The sequence below is a fragment of the Schistocerca piceifrons genome, chromosome 1 (genome assembly GCF_021461385.2).
Source record: "Schistocerca piceifrons isolate TAMUIC-IGC-003096 chromosome 1, iqSchPice1.1, whole genome shotgun sequence".
In the NCBI taxonomy this organism is placed as follows: domain Eukaryota; kingdom Metazoa; phylum Arthropoda; class Insecta; order Orthoptera; family Acrididae; genus Schistocerca; species Schistocerca piceifrons.
The window spans coordinates 996,635,948-996,658,274 of NC_060138.1; the positions used below are offsets into that span (position 1 = coordinate 996,635,948).

Below are 22,327 nucleotides of genomic sequence, written 5' to 3' on the forward strand. Positions count from 1 at the left end.
ACAACCTCATTCCTGTTTACTATAACTATAGCTAACTATATCCCCACTCACCTTTGAAAGCACAAACAAACAAATCTGTAGTACAACAGTGGGTACCCACATAGCACCACCGTATGCAAATCTGTTCTCGTGCCATCTAGAGGAATTCTTCCTAACCACCCATAATCCCAAACCCCTCACCTGGTTCAGATTTGTTGGTGACATCATTGTGATCGGGAATGACAGTGAAGACACTCCAGAACCTGAACACCTTCTTCACAGTTCACTTCACCTAGTCCCCTTCAGTCCCAACAAGCCACTGTAATCGTTGTCAAGGATGGCTATATCAGTACCTCCGTCCACATAAAACACACAAACTTCCATTTCGACTGCTATCCATTCCACATAAAGTCCCTTCTATACAGCCAACCACCCATGGTCGTCACACCTGCAGTCCCCCTCTGTTGTGACTGCGACCGGAACGGTCGTGGGGTTGATGTGACGGAAAGCATGGCGGGACCCACGGAGCAGCCCACGAATAATAACACAAATGGGAGAGGATGGACATGAACGACAAAGGGCCTTACAAACAACAACAACAACAAGATAGAAACAGCAGAGTCACAAGAAAACCTAACTAATCAACCACATACACTCTTACACAGTACAAGAATGTAAATACGCTGTCGAAGGCGAGATGTCGATAGATGCACGCCAAAATTAGACCTACTGACTGAGCGAGAGGCAGGCGCTTAAATACGTGATTGGGGGTGCCGCTATTGGATACTGGGACATGTTCCACTGTGGTGTCCTCACATTAAACATGGACCAGGAGAGGCACGCCGCCATGGGTTACGGCACAATGGTCTCTAGGGGTCTTCAGCGTCCATGCTGTCTGGCGCGGATTCAAAATCTGCGGCGTGCGGTATCAGACCCTCCGAATATGTCAAGGATCTCCCTGATGCCTTCACACATCAAAATTATTCTCTGAACCTCGTCAGAAACGGACCTCACATGCCTTGTGTCTCCAGCCAGCTGCCATTCCCCACATACTCACTGTCCAGCCTAAAGGAGCACGACTCTTGTGGTTCAGTACCACCCATAACTGGAGCTTTTGAATACCGCTTATCATGTCCCTGAAATAAGAAGTAACTTTCCCACCCCTCCCACAGTGGTCTTTAGCCACACACCCAACCTACACAATAGCCTTCTCTCTCCCTACTCACCCCTGCTCCTAACCTGTTGGCCAATGGCTCATATTCCTTCAATAGATCTAGGTGCAAGGTGTTTCCCATGCATCTTCGGTCTATCTCCTACTTCAGTCCTGTGAAAACTGGGATGTGAATTACCATTTTATCTGCAACAGTTGTGCCATATTCTACTTCCACATGACAGTTCCACAAGCTGTTGGTATGCATGAATGACCACCGTCAAAATGTGTTTGATGACTGCTTCACAGCCTGTGCCATCTGGATTATTCCCATCAGCTTTTCTGAATTGTGCAGGTGGAAACTCTCCCTACAACATTTTCTTCATTCCCGTAGTCCTGCTGGCCTCAGGCTCTGCTAGTCCCTGTCCTCCATGTGCTGATTACCTTCTTGCCCCCAACTCCAGTACTACACAATCCTGTCCTTTTCTCTACTTCTCTCTTCTCCCTTTTTCCGTAGGCCCCAATGTAGGGCTAAGCCTAACAGTCATAAAAGTCCCTGCATGCTGCAAGGTCCCACAGGCAGCACTATTCGCCCCTACCCTGCTATCCCTTGCCCTCCCCATCTCATGCTCATTCTTACCTCTACTACCCACTTCAGCTAGATTGTTGCTCATGTCAGATGCAGTCAGACCTTAGTGGCTAAAGACAGTGGCCACGTATGTGTGATTTACAAATGTACGTGTGTTTTTTACTTCTGAGGAAGGACTTGTCCGAAAACTAAAATATGTAGTGAGTAGCAGTCCCTCTCTTCCATATTGTTATTGATCTAATTTGATTGAAGAAAAAATCAATGGTATAGATGTTTCACTATTGATGGACTAAGCTTGTGATTTCTTGAAGTTTCAAAATCAGCTCTTTATCCAATTGTTAGTTGTGATTTGGGTTCTGTAAAAGTGTGTGCCATTGGGTTCTCCTGAACATTTGATAAATGTACACAAATAACAACAAATGAAAGCTGCACTGACTTTTCTGACTCTGTACAACAAGGATGGCAAGAAGTTCCTTAACCAAATTTTTATTGGTAACAAGACCCGAATTTCTCATAAAAAATCTAAAAACAGTGCCAGTCATTGGAAACCACCAACAAAATCAAAAATTCAGAACTCTGAGCATCAAAAATGACAGGGTCACATTGTTTTGGGATTGAAAGGACATCTTACTCAGAGACGTTATGGCCAGAGGTGAGATGATAAATGCAGCAACCCACTGTCAGGCTCTTTAGACTACACCATGTCATTCAAAACAATCTGCATAGATTGTGTTAATCAGAATTGTGCTTCTTCATGATAAAATTCACCCATATTCTGCTGTGTTAGCGAAGAATTTGGTTCTGCAGTTTAAATGAGTATTTTTTGAACACCTGCATTATAGCCTGCACTTGACTCAGGTGATTACCATCTGTCGCCAAGTTAAAAGATTTTATGGACAGAAAATGCTATGGAAATGACATTGAGTTGAAAGAGGTTGAGTGACTGTCTCAACAGCTTCATGGCAGATGAGTATGCAGGCCTACAAAAATGCATGAACCACTATGACAAATTTTAAAATCTGAACAGTGACTGCACATGAAAATAGCTGAGATACGAAAATGTGCTGTAAAATAAATTTCAAAGCATTTAACTTCAACAGGGATACTGTATACACCATCACACACTGCAAGTAAAAAGGCCCCTATCTCAAAAGTATTTGTTTCTGGATAAATGTTTATTGTAATGTTTCTTCTAGTTCTACCTAGTATCATTTCAGAGAAAGTGTTTTTTACCACCTAATATGAAAAGTTAAAATTTGTTTATTCAATAATACTATGAAAAGGACAGTCAGTCACAAAGAAAAGACTGCTGTACATTTAAGCTTGCGACCAGAAGGCCTTCTTCTGAAACACACACACACACAAAACATATATCAAATCCCTAGTTTTCAGTGTTGCTAGATTTATTGGTGACTGTCACAGTAATGCTGTTCCCCTAGAGTTACAGGTATGCGATGCGGGGGGGGGGGGGGGGGGGTGCAAAAACAGGGACTCATCAGAATATCTCTGAAGTTTCTGAGGGGGAAAAAATTCCACCAAGATTTGCCCACGTATCACTTGCTACCTGGAAAACTTCCCTGTGACAATAAGACATCCTTAGCATCTATATGACTGAGGGTTTGGGGGAAAAGGCATAACATAAAAAGCATAGTTCAGGAACACCTGGAGTATCTCCACCAAATTTGGCGTATACATGGCTCATTATTAGCATAAAAGTTATGTGGGAGTAACATGACCCCACTACACTAGAGGTGGTGTTCACAATGAGAAAGAATGACATGTAGAAATGTCTGAAGACGACGTGTTAGTATTTCTTTCTCGTAATTAGTTGACTTTGAATATTATAAAAGGGTGTCACATAATCTCTCTTATTTGTGTTGTTTAGTGCAGCAACCACATGAGAATTGCGTTTAACATCCTTTGTAAACTTGTGTTATGTAAAATAGTAGATGATCGGACAATTACCAGTGATAATCCTTTTTCTCAAAACAACTACTAATTACTGGAAGAATGAAGTTTCCTTAGAATACAGGTGAAACTACAGAACAAAGTTCACCACAGATACAGGAAATATGTGTGTAATATGTTGTGTATGTGAAATAAATTCGCACGTGGTTTTTGTGTGCATGTGTGCTACGTGTGATGTATGTGCACTTAGGCAAAACTGCAAGCAAAAACCTGGTCCTGTATATTTTTAAGATTTTATACTTGTAGTGCTGTCAGTTGTGTGTGACACACAACACAACACATCATACCTGTGTAGTGAATGTACCTCTACAGGAGGTAACCTAAAATACTTTAAAAAAATAAAAAAAAGGTCCCGCACAGGCCATGAAGGCCCAAAGGTACTGACTGCCCGCCATGTCATCCTCAGCCCTTAGGCACCACTGGATGAGGATATGGAGGGGCATGTGGTCAGCACACTGCTCTCCCGGCCGTATGTCAGTTTCCAAGACCGGAGCCGCTACTTCTCAATCAAGTAGCTCCTCAGTTTTGCCTCAAAAGGGCTGAGTGCACCCCACTTGCCAACAGCGCTCGGCAGACTAGATGGTCAGCCGTCCAAATGCTAACCCCGCCTGACAGCGCTTAACTTCGGTGATCTAACTGGAACCGGTGTTACCACGGCAGCAAGGCCGTTGGCTAAAATATTAATACCTAGGCTCTAAATTTCAGAATTCATTGATGTTGCTTTTAAAAGAAAACAATGAAATGTTTCTGTATACAATAATAATAAAGTGACGCGTTTTCAAAGCTTGACACTTCAGAAGAATTCTGTCAAGAGGACCTCTTGTTACATAAACTGTCAAAAATTCTCAGTACTCTGAAACAGTTAATATAGTTAAGTATGTTGCATTAGTTTTAACAAAGTTCAGAGACCTATATTGCTTGCCCGTGTGGGTAAATCTGTTTAGCTATTAAAGTTTTATCTTATTCATGCCATTTATTCAAAGGAAATTATATGTATAGTATTGTGTACTTTATTATTCACGATACATAACTAATTCTTTTTTACTAGGGAGCTATCTATGGTCATTGTTTCTGCTGACACGTGGCGAAAATGTGACACAGCATTATCGTCAAATAATTTGTTGTGCGCATAGCCACTGCTTTATTAGGGTGATGATTTTCAATGTACAATGCAACTGATTCCCATGCTTTAAGCATTTCTCTTATTGTGCCGGAAGATTGCTGCCTTACTGTTACTGTCTCCTCCTCCTCCTCCTCCTCCTCCTCCTCCTCCTCCTCCTCCTCATATGAAGAACTCCTCTCCACAGCTTCCTGGTGTGAAAGCTGTGAAACCCACTGCAACTCCTTAAGCTCTTTGGTAGTCTTTTCTTGGCCACAATCTTTCACAAGCACATCAATATCAGTGTTACCCATTTCTGGTTCCATGCTCTTGGCCATAGTCACAAACTTCTTGACTACAGGTTCCACAGGTACTGACTCAAATGTCTGTCAGTTTTAACAATGCACACTGGCCAAATGTTCTATCAAGCGGAAGTGAGAGGTCTCTTGGTGATCCCTACCCATGCCTTTTCAATCATCATTTACAAATGCAGTGATGTTGAAGTGATATATCCAGAACTCTGAGAGTAAGATTGGTAGCTTCAGTCAACTGAAAGCAATGCTCGAAGTGTGCTTTAGTGCAGAGCTTCTTAAAATTAGAAATCATCTGTGGTCCATATGCTGGCATAACGGAGTGATGTTGAGAGGCAGTAATTGGATCTTGATAAATTGAAGTTCTTCAAGGAGGTGATTTTGTAGGCCTGGGGAAGGGGCAGGAGCGATTTCCATAACAAGCAAGGCATAGAGTTGAAGATTCATCTCGAGCAAATATTTTTTTCACCTGAATCCCAAAGTCTTAATATTTTTTTCACCTGAATCCCAAAGTCTTCATTGATGCAATCACAAGAAAGATCATGCATCACCTAAGCCTTGCTGTTGGACCTCAACATCACATTTAACCTGCTCTTCTTGACTTCACACTTATTGAAGGTTCTAGGAGTTTCTGAATCCTAAACAAGCAGCAGTTTAATTTTCAAATCGCTGCTTGCATTGGCACAGAATAGCTGTGTGTGACAGTCTTTCATTGGCTTGTGACCAGAAAATGAATTCTGCTCTGCTGTTGTAAAGGTATGCTTCAGCATCTTTTTCTGTGAAGAATATTTACCAGTGGGTTAGTGTATTGTCACATGTTGCATTTTTTGAGTTCATTTACAAAAAAGGACACATTTTGTTATTGTAGGTGTGGACAACAGTTATGTCACAAGTTGAATGGAATAAAAAGGAAGAACTGGTAGCTGAACAGGCACTAAAACATTTGAAGCAATATACGCCTTTGTTCGAAGCTTTCACAACCACAGCACGTTCTGAACTGGCACTGATGCTCAAAGTGCAAGAGTATTGTTATGGAAACATGAACTTTATGAAAGTTTTCCAGAAAATTATCCTGTTATTCTACAAGAGTAAGTAGAACATTTTGTGTGTGTTAATTTAATTTTAGTAGCAATTAGACGCACAAATGTGTTCAATAATAAACTACCTAAGTTTAAAGTGAAATTATTTTATTCTTTTTCTTCAATCTTGTCATCCAGAAATGTATGCACGCAAGAGGCATCATACAAGGGCTTGCTGGCACAGCTTCTAAAAAGTTAGGGACATAGTCTTAATTACATGAATGAACTTCCTAGTTACTAAGATTAGACTGTCATATTTAAGGCACTATAAAAATGATGATATGAGTAATTTCTGGGAATTTTAATTTTTGATCTTATTTTGTGGAAGACCAGTCTTTCTAGAAATAAATGCTTTGGCAGTATTTTGGGCAATACTGCCATTTGTTCCTCTTACTGTCTTTTGAGAATTAGTGTTTGAATAATAGAAAAACAACCAACCATGACCCCCCCCCCCCCCTCTCTCTCTCTCTCTCTCTCTCTCTCTCTCTCTCTCTCTCTCTCTTGCCTCTGGAAGTCGTTACAATTACCTGTTAATAGGACCCAGTAACACACACAAAACAAAGAAAAATCAGGGATGCATGTGGCCACGCAGTTTGGTTATTTGCAGTCATTTTAAAGGCATCACAACTAATGTAAGCCAATGTTAAAATGGTGAGATACATTACACAAGTCAGTTCATACTCATATGTCTTATGGAGTTTCACAGTTTGGATTGTAATTTTTTTTTATTTTTTTTTTTTATATATATATTTTATATCACACTAGGTGGACACAGGGTTTTGGTTTTGCAGGGTAGGCAGAATCAGATTAAATTTCTTGTATCTGTCAAAATTGTTTTATCGCCCCAACTTTTTAAGTGTGGCTGGGTGACTCAGTAGTGAAGTGCCAGTCTTAGGATTCCTATCTTTCTATCACATCTTGCACCTCAGAAAATATTTGTTAATGTGGAAAATGCAAACATGCACTGTGTGTCGGAGTCACCACTGAAGTGTGGGTCCCCTTAAAATTGTCAGGGTAAGTACTGTAGTTAGTGTGATAATGGCATACCTCTTCTAATAGGACTACCGTGTTCCTCAAACCAACCTTTGGGTTGATGAAGCTTTACTCTTAGGATGTCAATTGATAAAATAAAAGAAACATCATGTTGTAACAAATGATTTTGTGACAGACTTGAAGTCTAATAGCCATTTCCAATACCGTATATATCCAGAAACAAGAATTTAAATTTCATTTTCTGTTCAGTAATGATATTTGTCCTTCAGTTACTGGTATATAACAGTTTTTTGTTTTATTTTTGTTTCATGTAGCTGATGTATTGTCAGAGGGTGTAATTTTGAAATGGTATAAGGAAGGTCACTCAGTGAAAGGAAAGATGATGTTTCTGGACCAAATGAAAAAATTTGTCGAGTGGCTACAGAATGCTGAAGAAGGTAAACACTTATTACTGATACTTATGGATATTTATTGAAGATATTTTTGAAGAATTTTTATTGAAGATATTTTTGAAATTACTATTATTCCTCTGATGTAACATCCTGCACTACTATTACAGAATCCGAATCTGGTGAGGAGGAAGACTAAAGAAAAGGAACAATTGTGGAACTGCTGTTGTTACAGAATTAACAGTTTTCTGGAAGGTCATCTCGGTGTAGTGTTCAAGGATGCAGTGAAATCGGAGAAATACTGAACTCTTGAACTGAACAACAGTTGTGAAAAATTGTTTCCATTTCTTTACTGCATATTACTCACAGGATTAATTCATAACTTACTTTTAAGGAACAACGAGAATGGTATATTCATCTCTGACTTGCGGTGCCTTATTCTTCTCTTGTACAGTAGTCATATGTCAGCGAGATAAAGGAAAGTTCATAGTCTTAAATTTCTTCTGAGTTCTGAAAGAGAACACTTAAGGTCATTTATTTGTTATTGATTCACTGATTAAAATTTTTTATTGCATTGGTATTTTTAAAAATGTAAATAAATTCGTTAGAGATGAAAATACCACACCACGTTAGAAGGTAACTCAATTCTAACTGAAGTTTATTAATTATCACCTTCTGTTTTTTATATATTTGTTTATATGGTATAGTCTGTCTGGTGAAGTTATCGGCCGTGTCTGCCAATGTTTATATCATGCTGCCAAATAGAAAAGAATCTTTGTAAATGAGATTTATTTTATCTACAAGATGGAAGTCTTTCCCAAATTACCTCAAGGAAAGGGTTTAATAAACATATTAATAGAAACTGATGTGTGTTTATTTTTTGTGTGTACTTCCTTGTATGCACGAATATACCGGTATATATTTCTTTGTTGGAATGAATTCTTTTGTTTTAAGCAAAAGAGAGGATAAAGTATTCTTTAGATAAAATCTGCAATACAAAGCAGTGTATAAAGTCTTAATTAAATTTACAATATAAAAGCACTATCTTAGTTGGCAATTGATATATGTATTAAATTATTGCATAGTGTCAGGTTTTCAAATAAAATTTATTGCACAGCTGCATTCCTTTACATGTCAGATGCACAATGTGAGTTTCAGCTGTGAGGCGTACACTTGATCAACAACTACACCTTTTTATCAACCTATTAAATGCTTTCAGTGTGAAGTGTAAACCTATCAGTGCAGGTTTGCTTTTTACTATTGCTCATGTAAATATGTTGTAATTATAAGGAAGAGTCCAAAAATGTACTTCAATAACTCCTAAGTCAGAGGGTCCTACATCATCATCATTATTGCCTTTGCAGAGTTTACAATATTAGCAAAAAATATTAACTGTATTTAGGTGAATTTTATTTGGTTTCCTAGTAACATAGTGAATTCGTATAGTTTGTAATCTGTGATGTTCATTTTATTGTACTGCAAATTCCTCAAGAGTAGAATTTGTCATCTGGTTGTTCGTTGGGCAACCATTCTAGGATACCATTTAATTTCCTCCATTATACTTTGATAAATTCATGTGTCAAACTGGGATATAAATCTGAAACTGCAGCAAACTGTTGCCTTTTTTGAGCCCTTCATTCTTCTATGGAAGAATACAATGTTTTACTCATTGCTGTACATGCAGTAATGATCAACCTGTGATAAGACATTTGCGTACAGTATCTTTTGCAGAAGCTTTTCAATGGTTTTCACATTTCACAGTATTTTCTCGTATACAGTCCTGCTCATATTCCCTTAATTTCACACACACACACACACACACACACACACACACACACACACACACACTTAAATTGTAACTGAAATTTCTCTGTTCTTTTAATCTAATGTCAATTTGAGAAATTGATACCACATGTGAAATTTTGTGCAAATACTATAAAATAGTTAAGTTGCTAACAGAATGCTGGAGGGCTGTGTGGGTTAGCAGTTCCAGAGTAGCAACATTTAATTCCATTTATAAACCGGTTAAGAAATTTTATGTAGAGACGTTACCGATATGACACAGCACGATGTAATAGGTCTAAATCATATCCTTGACATTTTGCATCAAGCCGTGTGTGATATATATATGGGGGGGGGGGCGGTGTTTGTGTTTTAGATACTCCTTCACATCCATGCGAAGGTCACTCACAGTCCACACGGTTCAGTGTCACTTGCTTTCAAGCAGGCAAGTTCTCTGCAATTGCAACCTAAAATGTGGCGCCTTCTAATGCTGCTGAGGAAACTTGGCAATAAGCTACACCACAATATAGTGTGAGGCCAGTGGAATAGTGCACACTGAAACTTAGCACCTATGTGCCTTGTGTAAGGATATGCAAGCTGTGTCATTAGGCGAGGTAGTGTGGTCATTTTCGGCAACTTGCACACCATAGGTGAGTAAACACAGGGATCAGGCATGTGCTTGCAGTCATCTAGTAACTGATTATTTAAATCAGTAATCTGCAACTGTTATGTAGGACGTAAAATGGTAAACAATTTACAGGTACACCAAAGCTCCGAAAATGTGCCACCACATCTACACATGTAGCATCTGGGATGAGACGCAGACATTCATTGTTGTTGTTGTCTTCAGGTAGAAGCCTGTTTTCATTGAGATATCTGTGTTAGTCTATTTCTGCAAGCCAGCATAACTACTGCAGTTGACATTGTTTTAAAATGCTTACTGTATTCAAGCCTTTGTCTCCTTCTACAGTTTTTATCCCGTCCCACACACCTTCATTGCCAAATTGCCAGTTTTTTCGTACCTCACGATATGTCCTATCAACCAGTCCACTTTTTAAGAAAAGTTACACCATAAGTTTCATTTTATCTGATTATATTCAGGATATCCTGACTAGTTATTCAATGTACCCACCTAATTTTCAACATTCTTATATAGTGCTACATTTCAAAAGTGTCACTTCTTATCTGAACTGCTTTTCGTCCACAATTCTTTTCCACACACTCCATACAAATATCTTCAGAATATAATAATAGTTTCGAGTGGCTCAACAGCCTGGTATTTCAATTGGATGCTACTTTGGTGTCTTGCATGTTCCAAACCTACCAGTTAACCAACTGAGGAAACGGAACATTAAGTTCCATGTGGGATCTGAACCATGTGTTTGCAACTCCTCACATTGTTGGGATGTGGATGCTAGGTTAAAACACAGACTGAAAAGCCCCGGGTCCAACTGGGATTCAATCTAGCAACCTCTGTTTCCAGGTAAGCACTTTACTAGACCACAAGGCTCTACTTACCTTTAGACAAAAAATTCCCCAACATACAATTTATGAAACTTTCTGGCAGATTAAAACTGTGTGTCCGACCGAGACTCGAACTGGTCCCGAGTTTGAGTCTCGGTCGGGCACACAGTTTTAATCTGCCAGGAAGTTTCATATCAGCGCACACTCCGATGCAGAGTGAAAATCTCATTCTGGATACAAATTTGTTAGATTGTCTCAAATTCCCCCAACCCTCCCATCCTGAAACACTTTCCTACAGTTTTTCTACTTCAGCAGTTTACTGCCTCAACAGTAAAACTTAGTACTTTTACTGTCTTTTTTTTTAAACTAATTCCCCTTGGATCACTGGATTTAGGCTACCTTCCATTATTGTGGTTTTACTTCCTTTGGTATTAATCTTTTAGTCTCCTTTCCAAGATGCTATCCATTCCATTCAATGGGTCTTCCAAGTCCTTGGCTGTCTCAAAGAGAATTGAAGTGTCATTGGCAAACAGCAAAGTTTCTTATCTCCCGTCCCTGAACTTCAACTCAGCTTGCAAATTTGGTATTAGGTTCCTTCACTGCTTGCCCAGTGTGTAGATTGAATAGCATTGTGGGTAGGGTACAACATTGTCTAAGTCCTTTCTTGACTACAGCTTCCCTTTCATTTCTTTCGACTGCAGTCTGGTTTCTGTACAAGTTGTAAATAACTTGTTGCTCCCTGTATTTTATCCCTGACACTTTCATAATTCAATGAGTCTATTCCAGTTTTGTATAAATGCTATAAATGTAGGATCAGTATTGCCTGGGAGGACGCTACACTTTTCTGGAATGCAAACTGATACCACACAGTCAGATTTCACCAGGCTTTCCACTTCTCTGTAAGTAATCCTTGTTGTACATTACATCTATGACAAACTGTTAGTTTGATATAATAGAGGGAAACATTCCACGTGGGAAAAATATATCTTAAAAACAAAGATGATGTGACTTACCAAACGAAAGCGCTGGCAGGTCGAGATAGGCACAAAAACAAACACAAACATACACACAAAATTCAAGCTTTCGCAACAAACTGATGCCTCATCAGGAAAGAGGGAAGGAGAGGGAAAGACGAAAGGATGTGGGTTTTAAGGAAGAGGGTAAGGGTAAGGAGTCGTTCCAATCCCGGGAGCGGAAAGACTTACCTTAGGGGGGAAAAAAGGACGGGTATACACTCGCGCACTCATATCCATCCACAAATTTAAATATGTCTGCTTGTGTCTGTATATGTGTGGATGGATATGTGGATGGAAGTGTGTGTGTGTGTGTGTGTGTGTGTGTGTGTGTGTGTGTGTGTGTGTGTTTGTTTTTGTGTCTATCGACCTGCCAGCACTTTCATTTGGTAAGTCACATCATCTTTGTTTTTAGATAAACTGTTAGTTTGGTTATATTCATGTCTGTGGGTCCTTTTATGCTTTGGTATTACTATATTCTTTCGAAATCTTGGGTGTGTCTGATCAGTCTCATATTTTTCATACCAGGTGGATCTCAATAATTCAGAGAGATAATGTTATCTTCTCCAGGCACCATGTTGATTTCGGTGAAAATTGCTCTGTAAAATTCTGGACACAGTTTCATACTTCACAACTCATTTTCAGCTACTTTGTCTTCAGTTTTAATAATGTTATCAAGTGTGACACCTTTATTTATAGCTCTTGTATGGACAGTATTCCTTCCATTTCTATGTTCCCTTCTTTCCTTAATAGCGGCTTGCCGTCTGAGCTTTTGATATTCATACAGCTGCTTCTCTTTTCTCCAGAAGTGTCAGTTTTCCTACAATTAGCGTGTCTGTCACATCATTGCGCAACATACTACACATATGTGTTTATCATCTAGCCGTTCTCACTTTGCCATTTTGCATTTCTCGTTACTCATTTTATTAACATCAAACAGTGGATAATCCAGTATGGAATGTAATAACATTATGAAAGGGATAGCTGCTACTTATCATATACAGGAGGTACTGAGTCGCAGATAGGCACAAGAAAAGACTTTCACAAAATAAGCTTTCGGCCAATAAGGCCTTTGTCAAAAATAGACAACTGACGCGCACACTCCCTTGCTCGTTCAAAAGCTCAGCTCACACATACATGACTACAGTCTGTGGCAGTAGCCACACTACAAGCAGCAGCAGCAGCAGTGCATGTTGGGAGAGGCAACTGGACGGGGGTAAGGAGGAGGCTGGGGCAGGGAGGGGGATGGATAACAGGGTAGGGGTGAGGAATGGTTAAGTGCTGCCGGGGAGCATACCTGGACAAGGAGGAGAGAGGGTAGGCCAGCTAGGTGCAGTTGGAAGGCAGACAGAGCAGAGGGAAAAAATGGGGGGGGGGGGGGTTAGTGGAAAAAGAGAGAAGTAAAGAGACTGTGTTGGTGGAATAGAGGGCTGTGTAGGGCAGGAATGGGAACAGGGAAGGGGCTAAATCAGTGACCACAGTCACTGACGAAGGTTGAGGCCAGGGAGGTTACAGGAACATAGGATATATTGAAGGGAGAGTTCTGTCCTGCACAATTCAGAAACACTGGTGTTACGGGATGACACATACGGTACAGGTTGTGAAGCTGTCTTTGAAATGAAGGACACCATGTTGGGCAGCATGCTCAGGAACAGGGTGGTCCACTTGTTTCTTAGCCACAGATGTGGACGGACAGCTTGTTGGTTGTCATAGCCACATAAAATGCAGCACCTTGGTTGCAGCTTGGCTTGTAGGTCACATGACGGGTCTCACAGGTAGCGCTGCCTTTGATGGACTAGGTGATGTTTGTGACCGGACTGGAGTAGGTTGTGGTGGTGGTGGTGGTAGGATGTATAGGAAAGGTTTTGCACCTAGGTCTATTACAGGGATATACGCCCTTGAGGTAAGGGGTTGTGTAGGGATGGATGTATATTGTGTAGCTTCGGTGGATGACGGAATACCACTGTGGGAGGGGTGCAAAGGATAGTGGGCAGGACATTCCTCATCTCACGGGACACAACGAGAGGTAGTCGAAACCCTGTCAGAGAATGTAATTTAGTTGCTCCAGTCCTCGGTACTGAGTTAAGAAGGGAATGTGCCGCTGTGGTCAGACCATGAGACTCTACGAGAGGGTGTGTGATTGTAAAGATAAGGCATGGGAGATTTATTTTTGTACAAGGTTGGGAAGATTATTACGGTTTTGGAAGGCTCCAGTGAGACCATCAGTATGTTTCGAGAGGGACCACTCGTCACTGCAGATATGACAACCACGGGTGGCTAGGCTGTATGGAAGGGACTTCTTGCTATAGTGGCAGCTGTCAAAGTGAAGGTATTGCTGGTGGTTAGTAGGTTTGATATGGACAGAGGTACTGATGTAACAGTCTTTGAGGTGGTCAACAATAGGAAGGTGGCTTCTTGGGCTGAGTAGGACCAGGTGAATTAGAGATCCTGCTGGATTTCTAGGATGGGGTCCCTGTGGCAAGGTTTGTAGCTAGATGTAGTGTTCAATAGAGGTAATGCCATGGGCAATAGGGATATTAGTGCAAAGAAAGGTGGCATAGATAATGGTGAGCAGGGCACCAGGTGGTAGGCAGGAACTGTGGACAGTCAGTGGAGGAAATGATTGGTATCTTTTACATAGGAGGATAGGTTCCGGGCTGTAGGTTGAAGGTGTGGGTCTATGAGAGCAGAGGTTCTTTCAGTGGGGGCGCAGTAACCGTCCGTAATTGGGTGTCCTTGGTGGTTCAGGGAGCATGTAGAAGGTAGGAGTGTGGGGAGTGGTAGAGGTGAGGAGAGAGATGGACTCCAGGGAGAGGTCCTGGGATGGGCCTAGGGATTTGAGTACACACTGGAGATCCTGCTGGATTTCTAGGATGGGGTTACTGTGGCAAGGTTTGTAGGTAGATGTATCTGACAGCTGGCGGAGTCCAACTGCCAGTCAATCCTTGCCGTTTAAAACAACATTGGTGGAGCCTCTGTCCGCAGGTAGGATTATTAGGTTGGGATCAGTTTTTTAGGTGGTGGACTGCAGTTCTTTCTGCGTATGTAAGGTTAGTTTGCATTTTCAGGGATTTGGGGAATGATGGTGAGGCAAGGTTAGAGAGTAAGAGGTTCTGGGAAGTTATTGGCATGATTTGGGGTCATTGGGGGGTGGATCACGGTTGGATGGAAGAGTGAACTGAGTCAGGCAGGGTTTAACGTTAGTCTTTGAGTCTGATTGGTAGGGTTGGTGGCAAAAAGTGTTTCCACTGTAGGGACTGGGAGAAGGAGAGGAGGTCAAGCATGATTGAATTTGAGAGTGGGCCAAAAGGTGAGGTTTTGGAAAGGACTGATGTTTCTGCGGTGATAAGGCTTCTGGAGGAATGATTCTTGATTGTGTTTCGGGTCTCTCTATGTTCTGGATTCTGTGTGGTGGTAGTGATGGGGAGGGGGGTTGGACGTTGTTCTAGAGGTGGTGAACGATGGTACTCCAAAGTGGGAGTGGGAAGTGAGCAGGGTGGAGAGTTCTTGAGGTGGCGTTGCGAATGTTGCTCTAGTTCCTGGAGGGCAGTAGTTTCAATGTGTGATTTGGGTTCCAGGACGTCGGGATTGCATAACAGGAGAATTTTACAGATGGAGAAAAGGTATTGCAAGGAGGTTTGAGCTTGGTTGATATGGTTTTGCAGGACTATGTTGGTGAGAGGGCTTAGGATTGGCAGAATGTGTGCAGATGGAGGTCATTGTTGGCGGATGGGTGGCAGCTGGAGATGGGTTATTTCATTGTGAGGCCATTTGGGAGGATTCTATGAGCCAACACAGGAACAGTGTGTGGGACTGGGTTCTGGCTAGTGATAAGGAAACCTTTCTGTATTGACACAGATGGAAAGAGCGAGTATCCATTGTGGTGGAAAAACACAAAAAAATACATAAATAACGTAGAGCTACACCCGAAAAAATTGGCAAAAATACACCCAAATACGTGAGGGGAAAAAAACGAAAAGGATGAAAAAGGTGGAAACAAGATGAAATCTGAGGGAGTACGATGATAGTGAAAGGCAAAATGTCACTAAAATTGGGATGAAGTCACAATGAGATCAAAGAAAAGATATAAATAAAAAATATTTTAGTGTGGGTTGCAGGGCTTGAGGGTAGATAAGTGAAGAAGGTGGAAGGGTGATGGTAGATGTGACTGGATCAGGTGAAATGGTGGGAACTGGGATAGAATGGTGGAGTAGTGGTTGGTAGGATGTGATAAAACGTTGTGTGGCACCAAAAAGATACAGGAAATAACACACAGAAATACTGGAGAGTGACACAGGGAGAGCAGTCTTCGAAGGTACAGGGTTAATGATATTGGTGGAAGCTTATTTTGTGACAGTCTCTTTGTTGTGCATATCTGCGACTCACCATCTCTGCTATTTTATTAACATCTTTATTCTGTTATGTCTGCTTCTGCTCCATTTGCTGCATTTTTATATTTTCACAGTCTGTCAGTTCTATACCTCAAGTGTTATGAAAGAGTTTCTACTTTCATCTATTTGATCCTCTGCTGCCTTCATTACTTCGTATGTCAAAGCTATCCATTCATCTCCTGTTGTACTTCTTATCTGTATTTTAATCAGTCATTGCTCCTAATGTTCTCTTTGAAAGTCTCAAATATCTCTGTTTCTGTTAACTTATCCAGGCCCTATCTTCGTACTTTCCTACCTTTCTGCAATTCCTTCAGTTTGAATTGGTAGTTTATAATCAGTAAATTTTTGTTAGTCCATATCTGCCCCTGAAAATGCTTTCAGCTTAAAGTCGGGTTTTGTTATCATTACACACACACAATCTGTCAGACACATTCTAGTGTCTGTCTACATTCTTTTAACGTCCTCATCTAATGAGCAGTCAGTGTGGCCATTCATTGTTATCTCAGGATAATAGTGAAGCTAGTCCTTAGTATTTGTTGCTGACAGCACTCTGCAGCTACCAAAAAATTTTACTTATGATTGAGGAGAAAGTGGAAGCAAGTCTTAGGTCAAGTGTATGGAAGGATGTTGTGGCTACTTACTTTTATTCTGTTTATTCGACATGAAATGAAACACTGATTGCAAAATGAGTTGTGAAGAATCCGGCATCAAATAAAATGATAGATCATATGCTTCACTCAGGTAGAGTTAAATCGAATTCTGATTCAGAAATGTTAGTGATCATAGAAAATGTAGATTAATTGTTTTTTGAATGTAAAGAGATATTGTCAAGTAAGTAAAGATTCCTTTTGCAATAGAATCTCTGATGGTTGATAGTGTTTGCCAAAGCCAGAGGTATTTGCACAGATTGTATCTCAAGGCAAGAAAATACTCAGCGGTACAGCAGATGATTCTGAATTCTGTCATTTACAGTCTTTCTCTGCATTTCAGTTGCTACAATGGAAAGAAAAATTGCAAAACAAAGTGTTTTGCACTCTGAATTAACTGTGAACAATGTACAATCAGTACATGCAGAAATGTACTGAGTACCAAAAACACTATCCAAAACAAGATATTATAACTATAATCTTTGTGAAGAATTTAATCTTCATTTCAAGATGCCACTGATAAATTTGCACAACTATTGTGATGGGTGTAACAAAGATTTCTGTTGGAAGAAACCAAGGAAGACTAGTTTGTTGAAGTTTGTCAGAAAGGTACACCCAAGAAAAGCCGAACAGATTAGAATGAGGTTGCAGTTTGAAGCAACTAGAGACTTCAAGGAACATTGTGTCTGCAATTTTGACCTTTATTCCTTTAATGGGAAAAATATTTGTATAAGGAAGATGATCCCAAGGTTTTGCCTTTAAAGAATATACAAAACATGTTACACATTCAGACTGCTGCACAGGGCAGAGCCATGATATAATAGTGGCACTTCCATTGATGAAATTTGTACAAGAACTTGGTGTGCACATTGATGATCAGTCCAAAGAGTTATTTAACACAGTTCTCCATTCATATCATTTGCCACTTCTCCATTTCAGCATAAGGGCTGCATATTGCATCACCAACAGTCTGTATTGTATACTCGTTCCTAGGTTTGCCCCAGTGATTCTTTCCTTCCAGCATATCTTTCAACAAAAATCCGTGTTTTAATCAGTGCCCAACCATTCTCTCTACAGCACATTATGTCTTTTATTACTTATTTTCTCTTTGACATTTTGCAGGAAATCATTTGTAACTTTGACAGGAAAGGGGGAAGGAGTACTGGTAAATGACTTACCTTCATCAGACGCCACAATGTGGCATGTGAAGCATAGATGTACTAGCTGTAGTCAAAGTTTAAGTTAGCTTAAAAAAAAATTGAGCTGCACCTATGCAACTTGATGATGGTGTTAGTTCTTTGCTACATAATAACCCATCAGTGCATCACATTATTCCCAGTGACAGACGACTTGGTTGTTTCAGCCTGTATTTTGGATGTTGTGGAAACATTCCACTTGAGAAATAACCTAGGCATTGTTCTGGAAATGCATACCAAGCAATGGGTTCTTCATCCAAGGAAAGAGGAAGATTTCACTGCTGCCACATCGGGAGAATCTGTAGGGTAAGGCAAAATTGATAATCCAAAGAAGCAGCATGTTTGACTGTATTCTAAGCAGAATGGGCTGGTGTGACATCATCGAACAAAACACCAGATCACATAAGAAAGTATATCTTACTTGATCTGGGGCATAACCCCAGTGATGGTTTGTCTTGACAGTCTCCCATAACATCAGGAGATTTCAGGAGTATTACCTGTGAAAGTTTGTCCTCTTCAAGCAAAATCTTTTTGCTTCATTCCATGACAGTTCCAAAAACCACTCATGATCACCATGCCAGATCATGGTTGAGTTTGTGCTAGTTTTGGCAGTAGTGAATCTCCATGCTGCCACTGCTTTGTCTTTAGGTCATAGTGATCGCACTGATCCATGGTGTTGGATAAAGAAGTCATGTGGATAGGCCTAACACAGCTGCCAACATTTCTGCCACTGCCTGTTTAGTGTGCCTTTAGAATGTGTGAGATTGGTTGTGAAATCTAATGGGCAGTGACCTTTGTCATGTTGAAAATGTCGTGCAAGATGTTGAAAACTGAAACTTCCTGGCAGATTAAAACTGTGTGCCCGACCGAGACTCGAACTCGAGACCTTTGCCTTTTGCGGGCAAGTGATCTACCATCTGAGCTACCGAAGCACGACTCGCGCCCAGTACTCACAGCTTTACTTCTGCCAGTATCTCGTCTCCTACCTTTTAAACTTTACAGAAGCTCTCCTGCGAAACTTGCAGAACTAGCACTCCTGAAAGAAAGGATAATGCGGAGACATGGCTTAGCCGCAGCCTGGGGGATGTTTCCAGAATGAGATTTTCACTCTGCAGCGGAGTGTGCGCTGATATGAAACTTCCTGGCAGATTAAAACTGTGTGCCCGACCGAGACTCAAACTCGGGACCTTTGCCTTTCGCGGGCAAGTGCTCTACCATCTGACCTACCGAAGCACGAAACTGATTTACTGAATCCTGTATCGCATTGAAATTGATATACCAATAGCACAGCAGCAGGGCTACCATTGCTCGTTTCATTATTGAAGCTTGTTTGACCACACTGGACATGTCTGTACCACCTAGCCACTGATCTGATGATGCTACATGTAGACAAAAGTTCCATCACTGTCATAATGAATAGCAGTGACTAACTGGTGGAAGGCCTCAGCCAGTTGTCTGTCTCCTCCACATATAAACTCTGCCAAGGTGATCTGATCCCAGACGTCCAATGTAACCTCCAAACCCTGCTTAATGTCTTAGGCCCTTCCCAGAACCTGTCCCCTGGGTCCATGTTCCTACAAACACCTTTCACACCCCGCACACACACTTTCTTTGTGGTCCCTAAAATCTACAAACCCAACAATCCTCAATGCCCTATTGTAGCTAGTGATTGAATGGAAAGAATATTGACCAACATCTCCAACCTATTGATCAAAATCTAGCCTCCAGCATCAAAAGTATAAACTACTTCCTTCACTGACACTCTACCATCCTCACCCCTTTACCTCCTGAATCCTTTCTCATCACTGTTGATGCCACTACCTTATTCGTCAACACCACTCATGCCCATGGTCTTGCTGCTATTGGGTACCACCTCTACCATGTCCTTCTGACTCCAAACCCACTACCTCATTTCTCATACACCTCACTAACTATGTCCTAATACACAACTACTTCTTCTTTTAAGGGAAGGTAGACAAACAAATTTGCAGCACAACAGTGGGCACCCACGGGGTATCCTCCTATGCCAACCTGTTTGAACCATCTGGAGGAAATCTTCCTAGCCTCCCAAAACCCCAAACCCCTGATTTGCTTCAGGTTTATTGATGATATCTCCATGACCTGGACTCAGGTCCAGAACACACTATTCTCATTCCTTCACAACCTCAATACCTACTCTCCCATCCATTTCACTGGCACTTCACAATAGCATGCCAGTTATGTGGATATTGACCACCTCCTCTCTGAGGGCTCCATCCACACCTCTGTCCACATTAAACCCACCAACTGCCAACATATGTGCGCTTCAACAGTTGCCATCTCTTCTACACCAAAAAAATCTCTCCCATACAGCCTAGCCTAGCTGGTGTATCTACAATGACAGCGGTGCCATTGCACAGTATGTTGAAGATCTCACAAATACCTTCACAGGCAGGCACTACCCCCAGGAACTAGTCCACAAAAAAATTCCAATGGCCTAGCCCCACACACCCCAGATCCTCCCAACACCCACAAAAACTGGCTGTGTAGGAGTGCCTCCATTTTCACCCAGTACATTACCACCCCATACTGGAACAACTGAATCACATGCTTCTTCAGGGCTTTGATTATCTATAGTCATGCTCTGAGATGAGGGACATCCTACTCAAGATGTTTCCCACCCCTCCTAATGTGGTTTTCTGTCACCCACCCAACCTCCACAACATACTGGTTCATCCCTATGTGCCACTACCAATCCCAACCACTTGCCACAGGGATCATATGCTTTTGAAAGATACACAGGTGCAAGTCCTGGCCACTCAGCACTTTGTATCCCACTTCTGTTACGGCTTATCCTACCCCAGGCTTACCCTACCACCAGTGAAAGCAGCCACATCATGTACCAGGTCCACTGCAATCATTGCTCAGCTTTTTAAAATGGTAACACTTCCAACAAGCTACCCACCAGGTTGAATGGCCACTACCAAACTGTGGCCAAGAGCGAGGTGGACCACCATGTTGCACAACCTGCACCTGATCATTACACACTTGATTTCAGTGGCTGCTACACATTGCAGGCCATCTGGATACTCCTCTCCACTGCTAAACCTGCTGATCTTATCCCCCTCTCCACTCCTCTCCTTTCTGCTCCCCTCTTTTCTTCCCTTCATACCCTTCCCCACAGCCTCCCGATGGTGTACCAGCTAGCCTTGTCTGCCACCTCTGTCTCTGCATGCTCTGCCAGGCAGCACTGTTTGCTTTTTTCCCCACCCGTACTCCGCTATCCCCGCCCCTTCCCCACTCCATTAAAAATGGGTGCTCATGTTTGACATGTTTCAGTTTGTCTGGTCTGAGCAGCTAGAGATAGCAGTCATGTGTGAGGTGTGCTTGCTCTTGTGAATGTGTATGTATTTTACTTTTCTGATGAAAGCTTTGGCCAAAAGCTTAATGTGTAACAGTGTTTTTCATTGTGCCTGTCTGCAACTCAGTGTCATCTGTATGGAGAATATCAGTATATCCTTTCCATAACAGTTGATATTCCAACCTGGACTTTCCAATTTTTAGGTATGAAAATTTTGTTTCTATGGTCATTAAATATAGGCATACCATATTTTACACAAGCTATTTTCACTTTTCTGTCTTTACCTCTAGAAAATGAATAATGACTTCTTGATTGCTACTGCAGTTTTCTGGATCTGCAGTTTTTGTTGGCAAAGTTAGCAGTGTTAGGAGTTTTCAAAATGTTTTGAAATTGGGTTTTACTTTACATAGGTGCTACTTTTGTGTATAAAAATCCATTTTAATCTTTGATTGTGTTTGTTGATGATTCACCACCACCACCAATGTTTCAAGCAAAGTATCCTGGTAGGAGACTCCCCACAATCAGTACTGTACTTCATGCCAGATGAGGTCTAGCTTTTCAGGTTACATGAACTCCCAGGATCCTTTTAGAATGTGCAGAGGAATAGGCAACCAATTACTAGGGAAGTTAACGTCATCACACCTGCAGAATTACAGCATGTTGCTGGTAACGTCATTGTACGAAGTCAGCAGTGCCTGGATGCCCATGGTCACCACTTCCAGCATCTCTCAACAGGTAACTGCATGCCTTTTGCTGTTATCTATTTTTTAGTTAGTTCTTTGTTACTTGAATCTCAGGTGTGAGGTGTACCAGTTTTATGTGGGACACCCTGTATTTCTAAATTATCTTCCTCACTTGAAAATAAGTCATGTTCACTGCTCTTGTCATCATCTTCCTCAAAAACACTTCCCACAAAGTCCTCAAATCTTAGTCATTC

At 41.2% G+C, this 22,327-nt stretch overlaps 1 protein-coding gene across 1 annotated transcript in view; it reads left to right on the top strand.

The window, feature by feature from the left end:
• Window positions 1–8,419, top strand: part of LOC124784535 (protein krasavietz) — a 49,127-nt gene extending 40,708 nt beyond the window's left edge. The window contains exons 9-11 of the mRNA XM_047254111.1: window positions 5,965–6,184; window positions 7,483–7,605; window positions 7,728–8,419. Coding sequence (XP_047110067.1) covers window positions 5,965–6,184; window positions 7,483–7,605; window positions 7,728–7,756 — 372 coding nt within the window. The 3' untranslated portion in view covers window positions 7,757–8,419. The remainder of the gene's footprint in view (window positions 1–5,964; window positions 6,185–7,482; window positions 7,606–7,727) is intronic.
• The last annotated feature ends 13,908 nt before the right edge of the window (window positions 8,420–22,327 follow it).